Source organism: Notolepis coatsorum, assembly GCF_963971535.1.
Source record: "Notolepis coatsorum genome assembly, chromosome: 11".
NCBI classification, from domain to species: domain Eukaryota; kingdom Metazoa; phylum Chordata; class Actinopteri; order Aulopiformes; family Paralepididae; genus Notolepis; species Notolepis coatsorum.
In genome coordinates, this window is record NC_140175.1 from 3,556,292 (window position 1) to 3,571,126 (window position 14,835).

The 14,835-nt window shown below is 42.6% G+C and overlaps 1 protein-coding gene across 1 annotated transcript in view; it reads right to left on the reverse strand.

The window, feature by feature from the left end:
• Positions 1-1,234: 1,234 nt before the first annotated feature.
• zfyve16 (zinc finger, FYVE domain containing 16) overlaps positions 1,235-14,835 on the reverse strand; it is a 62,650-nt gene continuing 49,049 nt past the window's right edge. The window contains exons 13-18 of the mRNA XM_084324157.1: positions 14,639-14,789; positions 14,357-14,437; positions 12,358-12,520; positions 11,668-11,773; positions 3,727-3,900; positions 1,235-3,068 (exon numbers count right to left, since the gene is read on the reverse strand). Of these exons, the coding sequence (XP_084180283.1) occupies positions 2,910-3,068; positions 3,727-3,900; positions 11,668-11,773; positions 12,358-12,520; positions 14,357-14,437; positions 14,639-14,789 (834 nt within the window). The 3' untranslated portion in view covers positions 1,235-2,909. The remainder of the gene's footprint in view (positions 3,069-3,726; positions 3,901-11,667; positions 11,774-12,357; positions 12,521-14,356; positions 14,438-14,638; positions 14,790-14,835) is intronic.

The window sequence follows — 14,835 nt, forward strand, 5'->3', positions numbered from 1 at the left end:
TCCAAGCCCAGTCTAAACAACACCTGCCACGTTCAGCCTCCAAGCCCGGTCTAAACAACACCTGCACCTGCCACGTTCAGCCTCCAAGCCCCCGGTCTAAACAACACCTGCACCTGACACGTTCAGCCTCCAAGCCCGGTCTAAACAACACCTGCAGCTGCCACGTTCAGCCTCCAAGCCCCCGGTCTAAACAACACCTGCCACGTTCAGCCTCCAAGCCCGGTCTAAACAACACCTGCCACCGCCACGTTCAGCCTCCAAGCCCCCGGTCTAAACAACACCTGCCACGTTCAGCCTCCAAGCCCCCGGTCTAAACAACACCTGCACCTGCCACGTTCAGCCTCCAAGCCCGGTCTAAACAACACCTGCCACCTGCCACGTTCAGCCTCCAAGCCCACCTGCACCTGCCACGTTCAGCCTCCAAGCCCGGTCTAAACTACACCTGCACAGTCCGCCACGTTCAGCCTCCAAGCCCCCGGTCTAAACAACACCTGCCACGTTCAGCCTCCAAGCCCGGTCTAAACAACACCTGCCACCGCCGCGTTCTCCACGTTCAAACCCCACGGACCCGTCTCAAACCCCGCCCCCTTCTCTCCATCCTCCTCTAAGCCCACAGTTGTGATTGGGAGGATCAACAAAAGAGGGCGGAGCTTGGGATCGATAGATTCCCCCCAAAAGCAGTGCAGCATAATCAGTAGAGAAGCCCATGTCTGTATGATGTATAAAATATGACTTCATTGATAACACTATACTGTTATAGCAGATAAAACAACACACTTTACTGTAGGTCCAGGCTGACGATGACTAGCTTAAAGCTTAGCGTTAGCCTACAACACACATTGTACTTTATTTTTCACAACTCTGGCTACACATTCAATCTCTTAAAACGTGAGGAATTTATGCACAGCGTGTAGCGCGTTAGTTTGCTTAATTTGAACCACTTCAGTTTACGGTTGATTCCAGTTGATTCCAGTTGATTCGATGCAGTGTCCCGTCTGCGCCCGTGGGTGGCGCTCTGCTGCAGAAGTGTCCGGCCTGACGTTATAACGTTCTATCAAAAATATCAACTTTAATTACATTTAAGGAACGGTTCCAAAAATATTTCTTTAAGATTAAAAAAAAGAAAAAAAAAGAAAAAAGGTTGGATATATAACATCTTTATGCATAATTTGACTTCTATACCTTTGGACAAAGCGGAGTGAGAAGCCCCCCCCCCCCGCCCCCCGGGGCCTCAAACACTCACCATGTGACAAACACACGAAACACCGCCCCTCCCAGATAGATAATACATAAAGACCTGATTCTAGAGACCCAAGAGTTTACAGGAAGTTACTTCCAGAGACAGCTTCCGCCATCGTGACCAAGCCAGGCGAGACTTGTGGCGACGTCGTTCTTAAGTCAGAAGAGTACTCACACCGATGGCCACCAGAGGGACACCTGGTGACGTCCTCCACTATAGAGTACACTAGGGCTGTCCCCGACTAAGGATTTGGATAGTCGACTAAATTGGCAGAAATTTGCCGATAGTCGACTGGTAGTCGACTAGCCCCCTGAATGCAATTATTTTTTTTTTTATTCCATTTGGGCTGTGGGGGCGGAGCTTAATGTCTGAAGGAGTCGACTGAAGGCTTCTTGTCCTCTGCGAAAGCATGCAATTGGTCCACTGATGGATACATCTTGATATTTGTCTAGTCTAGTGTGTTCATTAGATGGGTGAAATCCTCTTTCAGTGCCTCTGTGCCTGTTTTCTTAGGCAGTTAGCCTCTGGTATGCGCGCCATTAGCGTTAGCATACTTCTAAGAGGTTGGCAGTCGACTACGGCTCCTTTCGATCGATTAGTCGACTATTCGACTAATCGGGGTCAGCCCTAGAGCACACACACCGATGGCCACCAGAGGGCCACACGGTGTGTGTGCTCCTTCCACTATAGAGTACGGAATACAGCCGTCCATCACGTTACCCGCTTCATCGGTACATTGTTCGTGAGTTCACTCTGCCTCGCCGTTCTAAAGAGAGAATAATAAATACATCCAGATGGAAGGAGATAGAAGGCGTCTATTGGGAACATTCATTGAGATGCTTCCGGGCCAACAGAGGGCGCCAGAGAAGAGCGAGGAAGGCAGAGCAGGAAGAGAATGGTCTGAATAGTCTCAATGGTCTGAATAGTCTCAATGGTTTGGTTGGTTAGTGGGTTACTTGGTTGGTTGCTTGGTTGGTGGGTTGGTTGCTTGGTTGGTTGGTTAGTGGGTTGGTTGGTTGGTTGGTGGGTGGGTTGGTTGGTTGGTTGCTTGGTTGGTTAGTGGGTTGGTTGGTTGGTTGGTTGGTGGGTTGGTTGGTTAGTGGGTTGCTTGGTTGGTGGGTTGGTTGCTTGGTTGGTTGGTGGGTTGCTTGGTTGGTGGGTTGGTTGCTTGGTTGGTGGGTTGGTTGCTTGGTTGGTTGGTTGGTTGGTTGGTGGGTTGGTTGGTTGCTTGGTTGGTTGCATGGTTGGTTGCTTGGTTGGTGGGTTGTTTTTGGTCATTGTGTTATTTTCCAGGTTTAGTGTTTTGGTCTCTTGGATGAATTAAAGCAGCTTTGGTGAACCACAAAACACACAGACAGATGTGTCCTTGTCAGAAAGACAATGTTGAACCTCAGTTCACGCTCCTCCCAATATCCGGCAAGGTGACGAACACCCCCCCCCCCCAGGACCCCCCCAGCCTCAGAGGAGAGATGCAGGGAGAGGGTGGAGTCCGGTTGTGTCGTCACTTCCACCGGTCAGAAACAGACCCTCTTTCTACGCTCAAACATCCAGTTATCATGTGCATTGTTCAGTCTTACTATTTTATTGGTGTTGGTGTGTGCATGTGTGAGAGACTGCATGTTTCAGTTAGGGAGTGTATACAGTATGTGTGTGTGTGTGTGTGTGTGTGTTAGATGGTGTGTGTGATGTAGAAGATAAACTCCATGTCCATGGCGATCTGTGGGACCCCAGCACTGCCTCCGTGGATGACGGGGATGAGGGCGCCGTCCAGCTCATTCATGTAGCGCTGGGGGAGGAGCCTGCCCCCCGAACCAGCCTGGTACTCCACCTGAGAGAGAGAGAGATAGAGATCAACAACCAGCCTGCTACTCCACCTGAGAGAGAGAGAGATAGAGATCAACAACCAGCCTGCTACTCCACCTGAGAGAGAGAGAGATAGAGATCAACAACCAGCCTGCTACTCCACAGTCTCTGTGTTTATTACCAGGTCAGTCTGTGTGTTTATTACCAGGTCAGTCTGTGTGTTTATTACCAGGTCAGTCTGTGTGTTTATTACCAGGTCAGTCTGTGTGTTTATTACCAGGTCAGTCTGTGTGTTTATTACCAGGTCAGTCTGTGTGTTTATTACCAGGTCAGTCTGTGTGTTTATTACCAGGTCAGTCTGTGTGTTTATTACCAGGTCAGTCTGTGTGTTTATTACCAGGTCAGTCTGTGTGTTTATTACCAGGTCAGTCTGTGTGTTTATTACCAGGTCAGTCTGTGTGTTTATTACCAGGTCAGTCTGTGTGTTTATTACCAGGTCAGTCTGCGTGTTTATTACCAGGTCAGTCTGTGTGTTTATTACCAGGTCAGTCTGTGTGTTTATTACCAGGTCAGTCTGCGTGTTTATTACCAGGTCAGTCTGTGTGTTTATTACCAGGTCAGTCTGTGTGTTTATTACCAGGTCAGTCTGTGTGTTTATTACCAGGTCAGTCTGTGTTTATTACCAGGTCAGTCTGTGTGGAGACTCTGAGCGACAGGGAGTTGATGCCGCTGGCGGTGAGGACGGCCAGGTGGGGCGTGAGCGCGCTGCAGGTGGCGAGGGCCATCTCTCTCTGGAACACACTGCAGGAGGGCAGCACCGCCGCCAGGGAGCCGTCCGTCTTCAGCTGGTAGAACACCTGGACAGACAGACGGACAGACAGACACACACCTGGACTCACAGAGAGACACGGTAGCTGTGGCTGAACCTGGTAGCTGTCCACGCTGGAACAGAGTACATATCCATTACATTTAAGGCGCAACAAACACTGGTATTTGTTCATTTTAAGGCCCTTATTGGTAAGCTACCTCCTTATACTACATCATTATTGGTAAGCTACCTCCTTATACTACATCATTATTGGTAAGCTACCTCCTTATACTACATCATTATTGGTAAGCTACCTCCTTATACTACATCATTATTGGTAAGCTACCTCCTTGTACTACATCATTATTGGTGAGCTACCTCCTTATACTACATCATTATTGGTGAGCTACCTCCTTATACTACATCATTATTGGTAAGCTACCTCCTTATACTACATCATTATTGGTGAGCTACCTCCTTATACTACATCATTATTGGTAAGCTACCTCCTTATACTACATCATTATTGGTGAGCTACCTCCTTATACTACATCATTATTGGTAAGCTAGCTACTTATACTACATCATTATTGGTAAGCTACCTCCTTATACTACATCATTATTGGTAAACTACCTCCTTATACTACATCATTATCGGTAAGCTACCTCCTTATACTACATCATTATTGGTAAGATACCTCCTTATACTACATCATTATTGGTAAGCTACCTCCTTATACTACATCATTATTGGTAAGCTACCTCCTTATACTACATTATTATTGGTAAGCTACCTCCTTATACTACATGATTATTGGTAAGTTACCTCCTTATACTACATGATTATTGGTAAGCTACCTCCTTATACTACATCATTATTGGTAAGTTACCTCCTTATACTACATCATTATTGGTAAGCTACCTCCTTATACTACATCATTATTGGTAAGCTACCTCCTTATACTACATCATTATTGGTAAGCTAGCTCCTTATACTACATCATTATCGATAAGCTACCTCCTTATACTACATCATTATAGGTAAGCTACCTCCTTATACTACATCATTATCGGTAAGCTACCTCCTTATACTACATCATTATCGGTAAGCTACCTCCTTATACTACATCATTATCGGTAAGTTACCTCCTTATACTACATCATTATCGGTAAGCTACCTCCTTATACTACATCATTATCGGTAAGCTACCTCCTTATACTACATCATTATTGGTAAGCTGCCTCCTTATACTACATCATTATCGGTAAGATACCTCCTTATACTACATCATTATCGGTAAGCTACCTCCTTATACTACATCAGTATTGGTAAGCTACCTCCTTATACTACATCATTATTGGTAAGCTACCTCCTTATACTACATCATTATTGGTAAGCTACCTCCTTATACTACATCATTATTGGTAAGCTACCTCCTTATACTACATCATTATTGGTAAGCTACCTCCTTATACTACATCATTATTGGTAAGCTACCTCCTTATACTACATCATTATTGGTAAGCTGCCTCCTTATACTACATCATTATTGGTAAGCTAGCTCCTTATACTACATCATTATTGGTAAGCTGCCTCCTTATACTACATCATTATTGGTAAGCTACCTCCTTATACTACATCATTATTGGTAAGCTACCTCCTTATACTACATCATTATTGGTAAGCTACCTCCTTATACTACATCATTATTGGTAAGCTACCTCCTTATACTACATCATTATTGGTAAGCTACCTCCTTATACTACATCATTATCGGTAAGCTGCCTCCTTATACTACATCATTATTGGTAAGCTAGCTCCTTATACTACATCATTATTGGTAAGCTACCTCCTTATACTACATCATTATTGGTAAGATACCTCCTTATACTACATCATTATTGGTAAGCTGCCTCCTTATACTACATCATTATTGGTAAGATGCCTCCTTATACTACATCATTATTGGTAAGCTACCTCCTTATACTACATCATTATTGGTAAGCTACCTCCTTATACTACATCATTATTGGTAAGCTACCTCCTTATACTACATCATTATTGGTAAGCTACCTCCTTATACTACATCATTATTGGTAAGCTACCTCCTTATATACTACATCATTATTGGTAAGCTACCTCCTTATACTACATCATTATTGGTAAGCTACCTCCTTATATACTACATCATTATTGGTAAGCTACCTCCTTGTACTACATCATTATTGGTAAGCTACCTCCTTATACTACAACATTATTGGTAAGCTACCTCCTTATACTACATCATTATTGGTAAGTTACCTCCTTATACTACATCATTATTGGTAAGCTACCTCCTTATACTACATCATTATTGGTAAGCTACCTCCTTATACTACATCATTATTGGTAAGCTACCTCCTTATACTACATCATTATTGGTAAGTTACCTCCTTATACTACATCATTATTGGTAAGCTACCTCCTTATACTACATCATTATTGGTAAGCTACCTCCTTATACTACATCATTATTGGTAAGCTACCTCCTTATACTACATCATTATTGGTAAGCTACCTCCTTATACTACATCATTATTGGTAAGTTACCTCCTTATACTACATCATTATTGGTAAGCTACCTCCTTATACTACATCATTATTGGTAAGCTACCTCCTTATACTACATCATTATTGGTAAGCTACCTCCTTATACTACATCATTATTGGTAAGCTACCTCCTTATACTACATCATTATCGGTAAGTTACCTCCTTATACTACATCATTACTGGTAAGTTACCTCCTTATACTACATCATTACTGGTAAGCTACCTCCTTATACTACATCATTATTGGTAAGCTACCTCCTTATACTACATCATTATAGGTAAGCTACCTCCTTATACTACATCATTATTGGTAAGCTACCTCCTTATACTACATCATTATTGGTAAGCTACCTCCTTATACTACATCATTATTGGTAAGCTACCTCCTTATACTACATCATTATGGGTAAGCTACCTCCTTATACTACATCATTATTGGTAAGCTACCTCCTTATACTACATCATTATTGGTAAGCTACCTCCTTATACTACATCATTATTGGTAAGCTACCTCCTTATACTACATCATTATTGGTAAGCTACCTCCTTATACTACATCATTATTGGTAAGCTACCTCCTTATACTACATCATTATTGGTAAGCTACCTCCTTATACTACATCATTATTGGTAAGCTACCTCCTTATACTACATCATTATTGGTAAGCTACCTCCTTATACTACATCATTATTGGTAAGCTACCTCCTTATACTACATCATTATTGGTAAGCTACCTCCTTATACTACATCATTATCGGTAAGTTACCTCCTTATACTACATCATTACTGGTGAGCTACCTCCTTATACTACATCATTATTGGTAAGCTACCTCCTTATACTACATCATTATAGGTAAGCTACCTCCTTATACTACATCATTATTGGTAAGCTACCTCCTTATACTACATCATTATTGGTAAGCTACCTCCTTATACTACATCATTATTGGTAAGCTACCTCCTTATACTACATCATTATGGGTAAGCTACCTCCTTATACTACATCATTATTGGTAAGCTACCTCCTTATACTACATCATTATTGGTAAGCTACCTCCTTATACTACATCATTATTGGTAAGCTACCTCCTTATACTACATCATTATTGGTAAGCTACCTCCTTATACTACATCATTATTGGTAAGTTACCTCCTTATACTACATCATTATTGGTAAGCTACCTCCTTATACTACATCATTATTGGTAAGCTACCTCCTTATACTACATCATTATTGGTAAGCTACCTCCTTATACTACATCATTATTGGTAAGCTACCTCCTTATACTACATCATTATCGGTAAGTTACCTCCTTATACTACATCATTACTGGTAAGCTACCTCCTTATACTACATCATTATTGGTAAGCTACCTCCTTATACTACATCATTATTGGTAAGCTACCTCCTTATACTACATCATTATTGGTAAGCTACCTCCTTATACTACATCATTATTGGTAAGCTACCTCCTTATACTACATCATTATTGGTAAGTTACCTCCTTATACTACATCATTATTGGTAAGCTACCTCCTTATACTACATCATTATTGGTAAGCTACCTCCTTATACTACATCATTATTGGTAAGCTACCTCCTTATACTACATCATTATTGGTAAGCTACCTCCTTATACTACATCATTATCGGTAAGTTACCTCCTTATACTACATCATTACTGGTAAGCTACCTCCTTATACTACATCATTATCGGTAAGCTACCTCCTTATACTACATCATTATAGGTAAGCTACCTCCTTATACTACATCATTATTGGTAAGCTACCTCCTTATACTACATCATTATTGGTAAGCTACCTCCTTATACTACATCATTATTGGTAAGCTACCTCCTTATACTACATCATTATGGGTAAGCTACCTCCTTATACTACATCATTATTGGTAAGCTACCTCCTTATACTACATCATTATTGGTAAGCTACCTCCTTATACTACATCATTATTGGTAAGCTACCTCCTTATACTACATCATTATTGGTAAGCTACCTCCTTATACTACATCATTATTGGTAAGCTACCTCCTTATACTACATCATTATTGGTAAGCTACCTCCTTATACTACATCATTATTGGTAAGTTACCTCCTTATACTACATCATTATTGGTAAGCTACCTCCTTATACTACATCATTATTGGTAAGCTACCTCCTTATACTACATCATTATTGGTAAGCTACCTCCTTATACTACATCATTATTGGTAAGCTACCTCCTTATACTACATCATTATTGGTAAGTTACCTCCTTATACTACATCATTATTGGTAAGCTACCTCCTTATACTACATCATTATTGGTAAGCTACCTCCTTATACTACATCATTATAGGTAAGCTACCTCCTTATACTACATCATTATTGGTAAGCTACCTCCTTATACTACATCATTATTGGTAAGCTACCTCCTTATACTACATCATTATTGGTAAGTTACCTCCTTATACTACATCATTATTGGTAAGCTACCTCCTTATACTACATCATTATTGGTAAGCTACCTCCTTATACTACATCATTATAGGTAAGCTACCTCCTTATACTACATCATTATTGGTAAGCTACCTCCTTATACTACATCATTATCGGTAAGCTACCTCCTTATACTACATCATTATTGGTAAGCTACCTCCTTATACTACATCATTATTGGTAAGCTACCTCCTTATACTACATCATTATTGGTAAGCTACCTCCTTATACTACATCATTATCGGTAAGCGACCTCCTTATACTACATCATTATCGGTAAGCTACCTCCTTATACTACATCATTATCGGTAAGTTACCTCCTTATACTACATCATTACTGGTAAGCTACCTCCTTATACTACATCATTATTGGTAAGCTACCTCCTTATACTACATCATTATTGGTAAGCTACCTCCTTATACTACATCATTATTGGTAAGCTACCTCCTTATACTACATCATTATTGGTAAGCTACCTCCTTATACTACATCATTATTGGTAAGCTACCTCCTTATACTACATCATTATTGGTAAGTTACCTCCTTATACTACATCATTATTGGTAAGCTACCTCCTTATACTACATCATTATTGGTAAGCTACCTCCTTATACTACATCATTATTGGTAAGCTACCTCCTTATACTACATCATTATTGGTAAGCTACCTCCTTATACTACATCATTATCGGTAAGTTACCTCCTTATACTACATCATTACTGGTAAGCTACCTCCTTATACTACATCATTATTGGTAAGCTACCTCCTTATACTACATCATTATAGGTAAGCTACCTCCTTATACTACATCATTATTGGTAAGCTACCTCCTTATACTACATCATTATTGGTAAGCTACCTCCTTATACTACATCATTATTGGTAAGCTACCTCCTTATACTACATCATTATGGGTAAGCTACCTCCTTATACTACATCATTATTGGTAAGCTACCTCCTTATACTACATCATTATTGGTAAGCTACCTCCTTATACTACATCATTATTGGTAAGCTACCTCCTTATACTACATCATTATTGGTAAGCTACCTCCTTATACTACATCATTATTGGTAAGCTACCTCCTTATACTACATCATTATTGGTAAGCTACCTCCTTATACTACATCATTATTGGTAAGTTACCTCCTTATACTACATCATTATTGGTAAGCTACCTCCTTATACTACATCATTATTGGTAAGCTACCTCCTTATACTACATCATTATTGGTAAGCTACCTCCTTATACTACATCATTATTGGTAAGCTACCTCCTTATACTACATCATTATTGGTAAGTTACCTCCTTATACTACATCATTATTGGTAAGCTACCTCCTTATACTACATCATTATTGGTAAGCTACCTCCTTATACTACATCATTATAGGTAAGCTACCTCCTTATACTACATCATTATTGGTAAGCTACCTCCTTATACTACATCATTATTGGTAAGCTACCTCCTTATACTACATCATTATTGGTAAGTTACCTCCTTATACTACATCATTATTGGTAAGCTACCTCCTTATACTACATCATTATTGGTAAGCTACCTCCTTATACTACATCATTATAGGTAAGCTACCTCCTTATACTACATCATTATTGGTAAGCTACCTCCTTATACTACATCATTATCGGTAAGCTACCTCCTTATACTACATCATTATTGGTAAGCTACCTCCTTATACTACATCATTATTGGTAAGCTACCTCCTTATACTACATCATTATTGGTAAGCTACCTCCTTATACTACATCATTATTGGTAAGCGACCTCCTTATACTACATCATTATCGGTAAGCTACCTCCTTATACTACATCATTATTGGTAAGCTACCTCCTTATACTACATCATTATCGGTAAGCTACCTCCTTATACTACATCATTATTGGTAAGCTACCTCCTTATACTACATCATTATTGGTAAGCTACCTCCTTATACTACATCATTATTGGTAAGCTACCTCCTTATACTACATCATTATTGGTAAGTTACCTCCTTATACTACATCATTATATCTGTCTCGTCTATATATCTGTGATGCTGTGTGTGTGTGTGTGTGTGTCTCACCTCGGTGCACGTGATGCTGTGTGTGTGTGTGTGTGTGTGTGTGTGTGTGTGTGTGTGTGTCTCACCTCGGTGCACGTGATGCTGTGTGTGTGTGTGTGTGTGTGTCTCACCTCGGTGCACGTGATGCTGTGTGTGTGTGTGTGTGTGTGTGTGTGTGTGTGTGTGTGTGTCTCACCTCGGTGCACGTGATGCTGTGTGTGTGTGTGTGTGTGTGTGTGTGTGTGTGTGTGTGTCTCACCTCGGTGCATGTGATGCTGTGTGTGTGTGTGTGTGTGTGTGTGTGTGTGTGTGTGTGTGTGTGTGTGTGTGTGTGTGTGTGTGTGTGTGTGTGTGTGTGTCTCACCTCGGTGCACGTGATGCTGTGTGTGTGTGTGTGTGTGTGTGTGTGTGTGTCTCACCTCGGTGCATGTGATGCTGTGTGTGTGTGTGTGTGTGTGTGTGTGTGTGTGTGTGTGTGTGTGTGTGTGTGTGTGTCTCACCTCGGTGCACGTGATGCTGTGTGTGTGTGTGTGTGTGTGTGTGTGTGTGTGTGTGTGTGTGTGTGTGTCTCACCTCGGTGCATGTGATGCTGTGTGTGTGTGTGTGTGTGTGTGTGTGTGTGTGTGTGTGTGTGTGTGTGTGTGTGTGTGTGTGTCTCACCTCGGTGCACGTGATGCTGTGGCCCTCAGAACAGAAGGGCGTGTCCTGCTGCCTCCTCACGCTGTGGACGCCCTCCAGAGACGTGCTGTCCACCGCACTGCTGACCCTGCAGGGGTCAAGGGTCAACTTCTTTATTACTGCACTGCTCACCCTGCAGGGGTCAAGGGTCATGAGAATAACCAAAGACTCCAGCCAACCAAACAACTGCCTCTTTGCACTGCTGCGGTCAGGCAAGCGCTACCGGAGTCTCATGGCCGGTACAGAGAGACTCAGAAGGAGCTTCTATCCCCAGGCAAGTGCTACCAGAGTCTCATGGTCAGTACAGAGAGACTCAGAAGGAGCTTCTATCCCCAGGCAAGCGCTACCGGAGTCTCATGGCCGGTACAGAGAGACTCAGAAGGAGCTTCTATCCCCAGGCCATCAGGATGCTCAATGACAATGACACTATGTAACAAACCATCATCTACACTCACAGCACACACGCACTTTAACCCTTTCACTGCCACACGACAGCCGGTTAACCCTTTCACTGTGACAATACAGAAGGTTAGCCCTTTACTATCACACAACCGACAGCGATGCTCCATCATTAGCATCATTAGCTCCGCATTGCAGGTCTCTGACCCTGTGTGTGTGTGTGTGTCTCTGACCCTGTGTGTGTGTGTGTGTGTGTGTGTGTGTGTCTCTCACCCCTGGTTCACAGGAGCGCTCCAGTCCACCCAGCGCACGGTGACGTTCTCCCGCAGCTCCCCACCGTCACTCTTGCCGCAGGGGATGTGGAAGTCCGTCTGCTCCCGGAGGGCGGTGCGCAGCGACTCCATGGTCTCCGGAGGGATCTGCACCATCAACCCGTCTGAGAGAGAGACACACACACACACACAACTTGGTGAACTTGAGATAAACTCTTAACCCTTTCACTGCCACACTACAGACGGTTAACCCTTTACTATCACACTACCGACGGTTAACCTTCTGTAGTGTGGCAGTGAAAGGGTTAACCTGCTGTTGTGTGGCAGTGAAAGGGTTAATGTGCAACGGCCCATTAAGACTTTGAGTGCCAACGACGAGATTTCTCGTTAGCTCATGCCAACGACGGAGAGATCTTGTTTTATTTTTTTTTTATTATCGATTTTCATTCATTTTTCATCAATCTAGCCTCACGTTACCAGTGGGGATCTGTCTGAACTCGAACAGGGAAAATACCGCCCCCTATCGTCTCTCCGGATGGTACTGCACCCCTTTGGATTGGATTGAATGAAATGCATGGAGAAAAAAAAGTCCTGCTTCCACATTTGACTCGTCAGACAAGTAACCGGAGACGATCCAAGTAATCGCCCACCACCAGAACAGCGGAGAATGTGTGTTTCCAGTACCCAGCGTTGGATCAATAAACACGATCGATATTTGGAATGGCGATCAGGAATTGGAATAATCTTTTTGGAGAACATCTGATCTGAGGTAAGGAATCTATTTTACCAGTCTTGGGATAATCAGAGCTGTTTTCACCTATATATCAGCGTGTGCCATTTGTGTGTATGTGGCTGTGAGTGTGTGTAGCTGATCAGGAAATAAGATAATCGATTTTTCAGCCCGCTTCTATAACGTGCATAAGTACACATATACTATCGATAATCTAGCATTTATTTGAAAACGATTCATAAATCAGCCGAAAAATGACAACATGTTTTGTGTATTCCAGTAAAGGGCGTTTATCACAGAATCTTCTGAATCTTTCAAAAACTAGCGTTTTTCAAAATGGTATAAAACGGAAATGAACAGATTAAAAAACAATCCGTTTCGACAATGTTGACTGGAAACAAGTCATTGATAAGCGACGGCCATATTAGACACATAGCCATAATTTAAGATATAGTTAATGCGTTCGCAAATATGAGAGCTCTGTCATTGAAGTGGGTGGTGGCACGCAACGGGGTTCCGGGGCACCGGACCCGTGGCACTCAAAGTGTTATGAATTAATGCCCTATTTGTTGCCCATTGATTGCTGTTTCAGGCGACAAAATCTGTTCAGTGGTTCTCGAGTTACATGCCGATATGTGAGGCACTTTACACTTTATTTACACTTTACACTTTATTTTAAGAATACCACCCCCGACTCTCGAGGCTCTAGCTCCGTCAATCATTTGGCGATCTCGAAGATTATGGGACAGGGTTGTAACCAATGAGTGTGGCTTTCCAAGGATACCCCACGTGGGAATGAGCGAATCAGGGATCTAGGTGAAAAGTCACAAGCGGAAACAGGAAGAGAAAAAACAGCGGAATGCATTGGAGTCGATGAGAAAACTGAAACCGGCAGAGCTTGTTTCTCTCTCCCAGTTTACCAAAATCGCTCCTAATCACTCATTTCTGAACGGATCTTTATGAAATTTGGACATAAGACTTCAGGCTATGGATATACTACTTCTGGATATTGCAACTACTACAGAATAACGTGAGTAACACGTTTTTATACAACTCAAGTTCAGACCTGTGTTACTTCATTAGCACTAAAAGTTAGAATTTTCTTTATTGTATCTGAAACTTCAGAATGTTATCTTTCAAACGAGACCAGGCTCATGCATGTGCTATAAGTATAAAGTATAGTATTTTGGCTTGCAAAGTAATGCAGTCCTCAAAAGAAACGAAAACGGCCACTTTTGGGGGGGGGGGCGCCTGTTAAGGGTTAACTCACCCTCCACGATGCTGGACTTGGCGATGAAGCCTGAGGACGCCTTCAGAGCTCCGTTGAACACCACGAAACTGGCCCCCGTCACTGAAACCAACACACCAGGATTCAACGTTTGTAATAACTCACATAGACAGCAATACCATGGTCAGGGTGGGGGGGGCTGGTCAGGGTGGTGGGGGGCTGGTCAGGGTGGGAGGGGCTGGTCGGGGTAGGAGGGGCTGGTCAGGGTGGGGGGGGGCTGGTCAGGGTAGGGGGGGCTGACCCTAACTCAGGTGGGGGTCAGACCTGTGCGTGTCTTGCCAGGCTTGCTGTTGGCCTGCGTCTGGTAGTTTCCCTCCTCGTTCTGGAAGCAGACCAGGTGGGCGTCGGCCTCGGAGCTGAGAGTGGCTCCAACGCTGATGACGTGCTCGTTAGACGCATTCACCACCTTGAGCATCTGTACACACACACACACACACACACACACACACACACACACACAC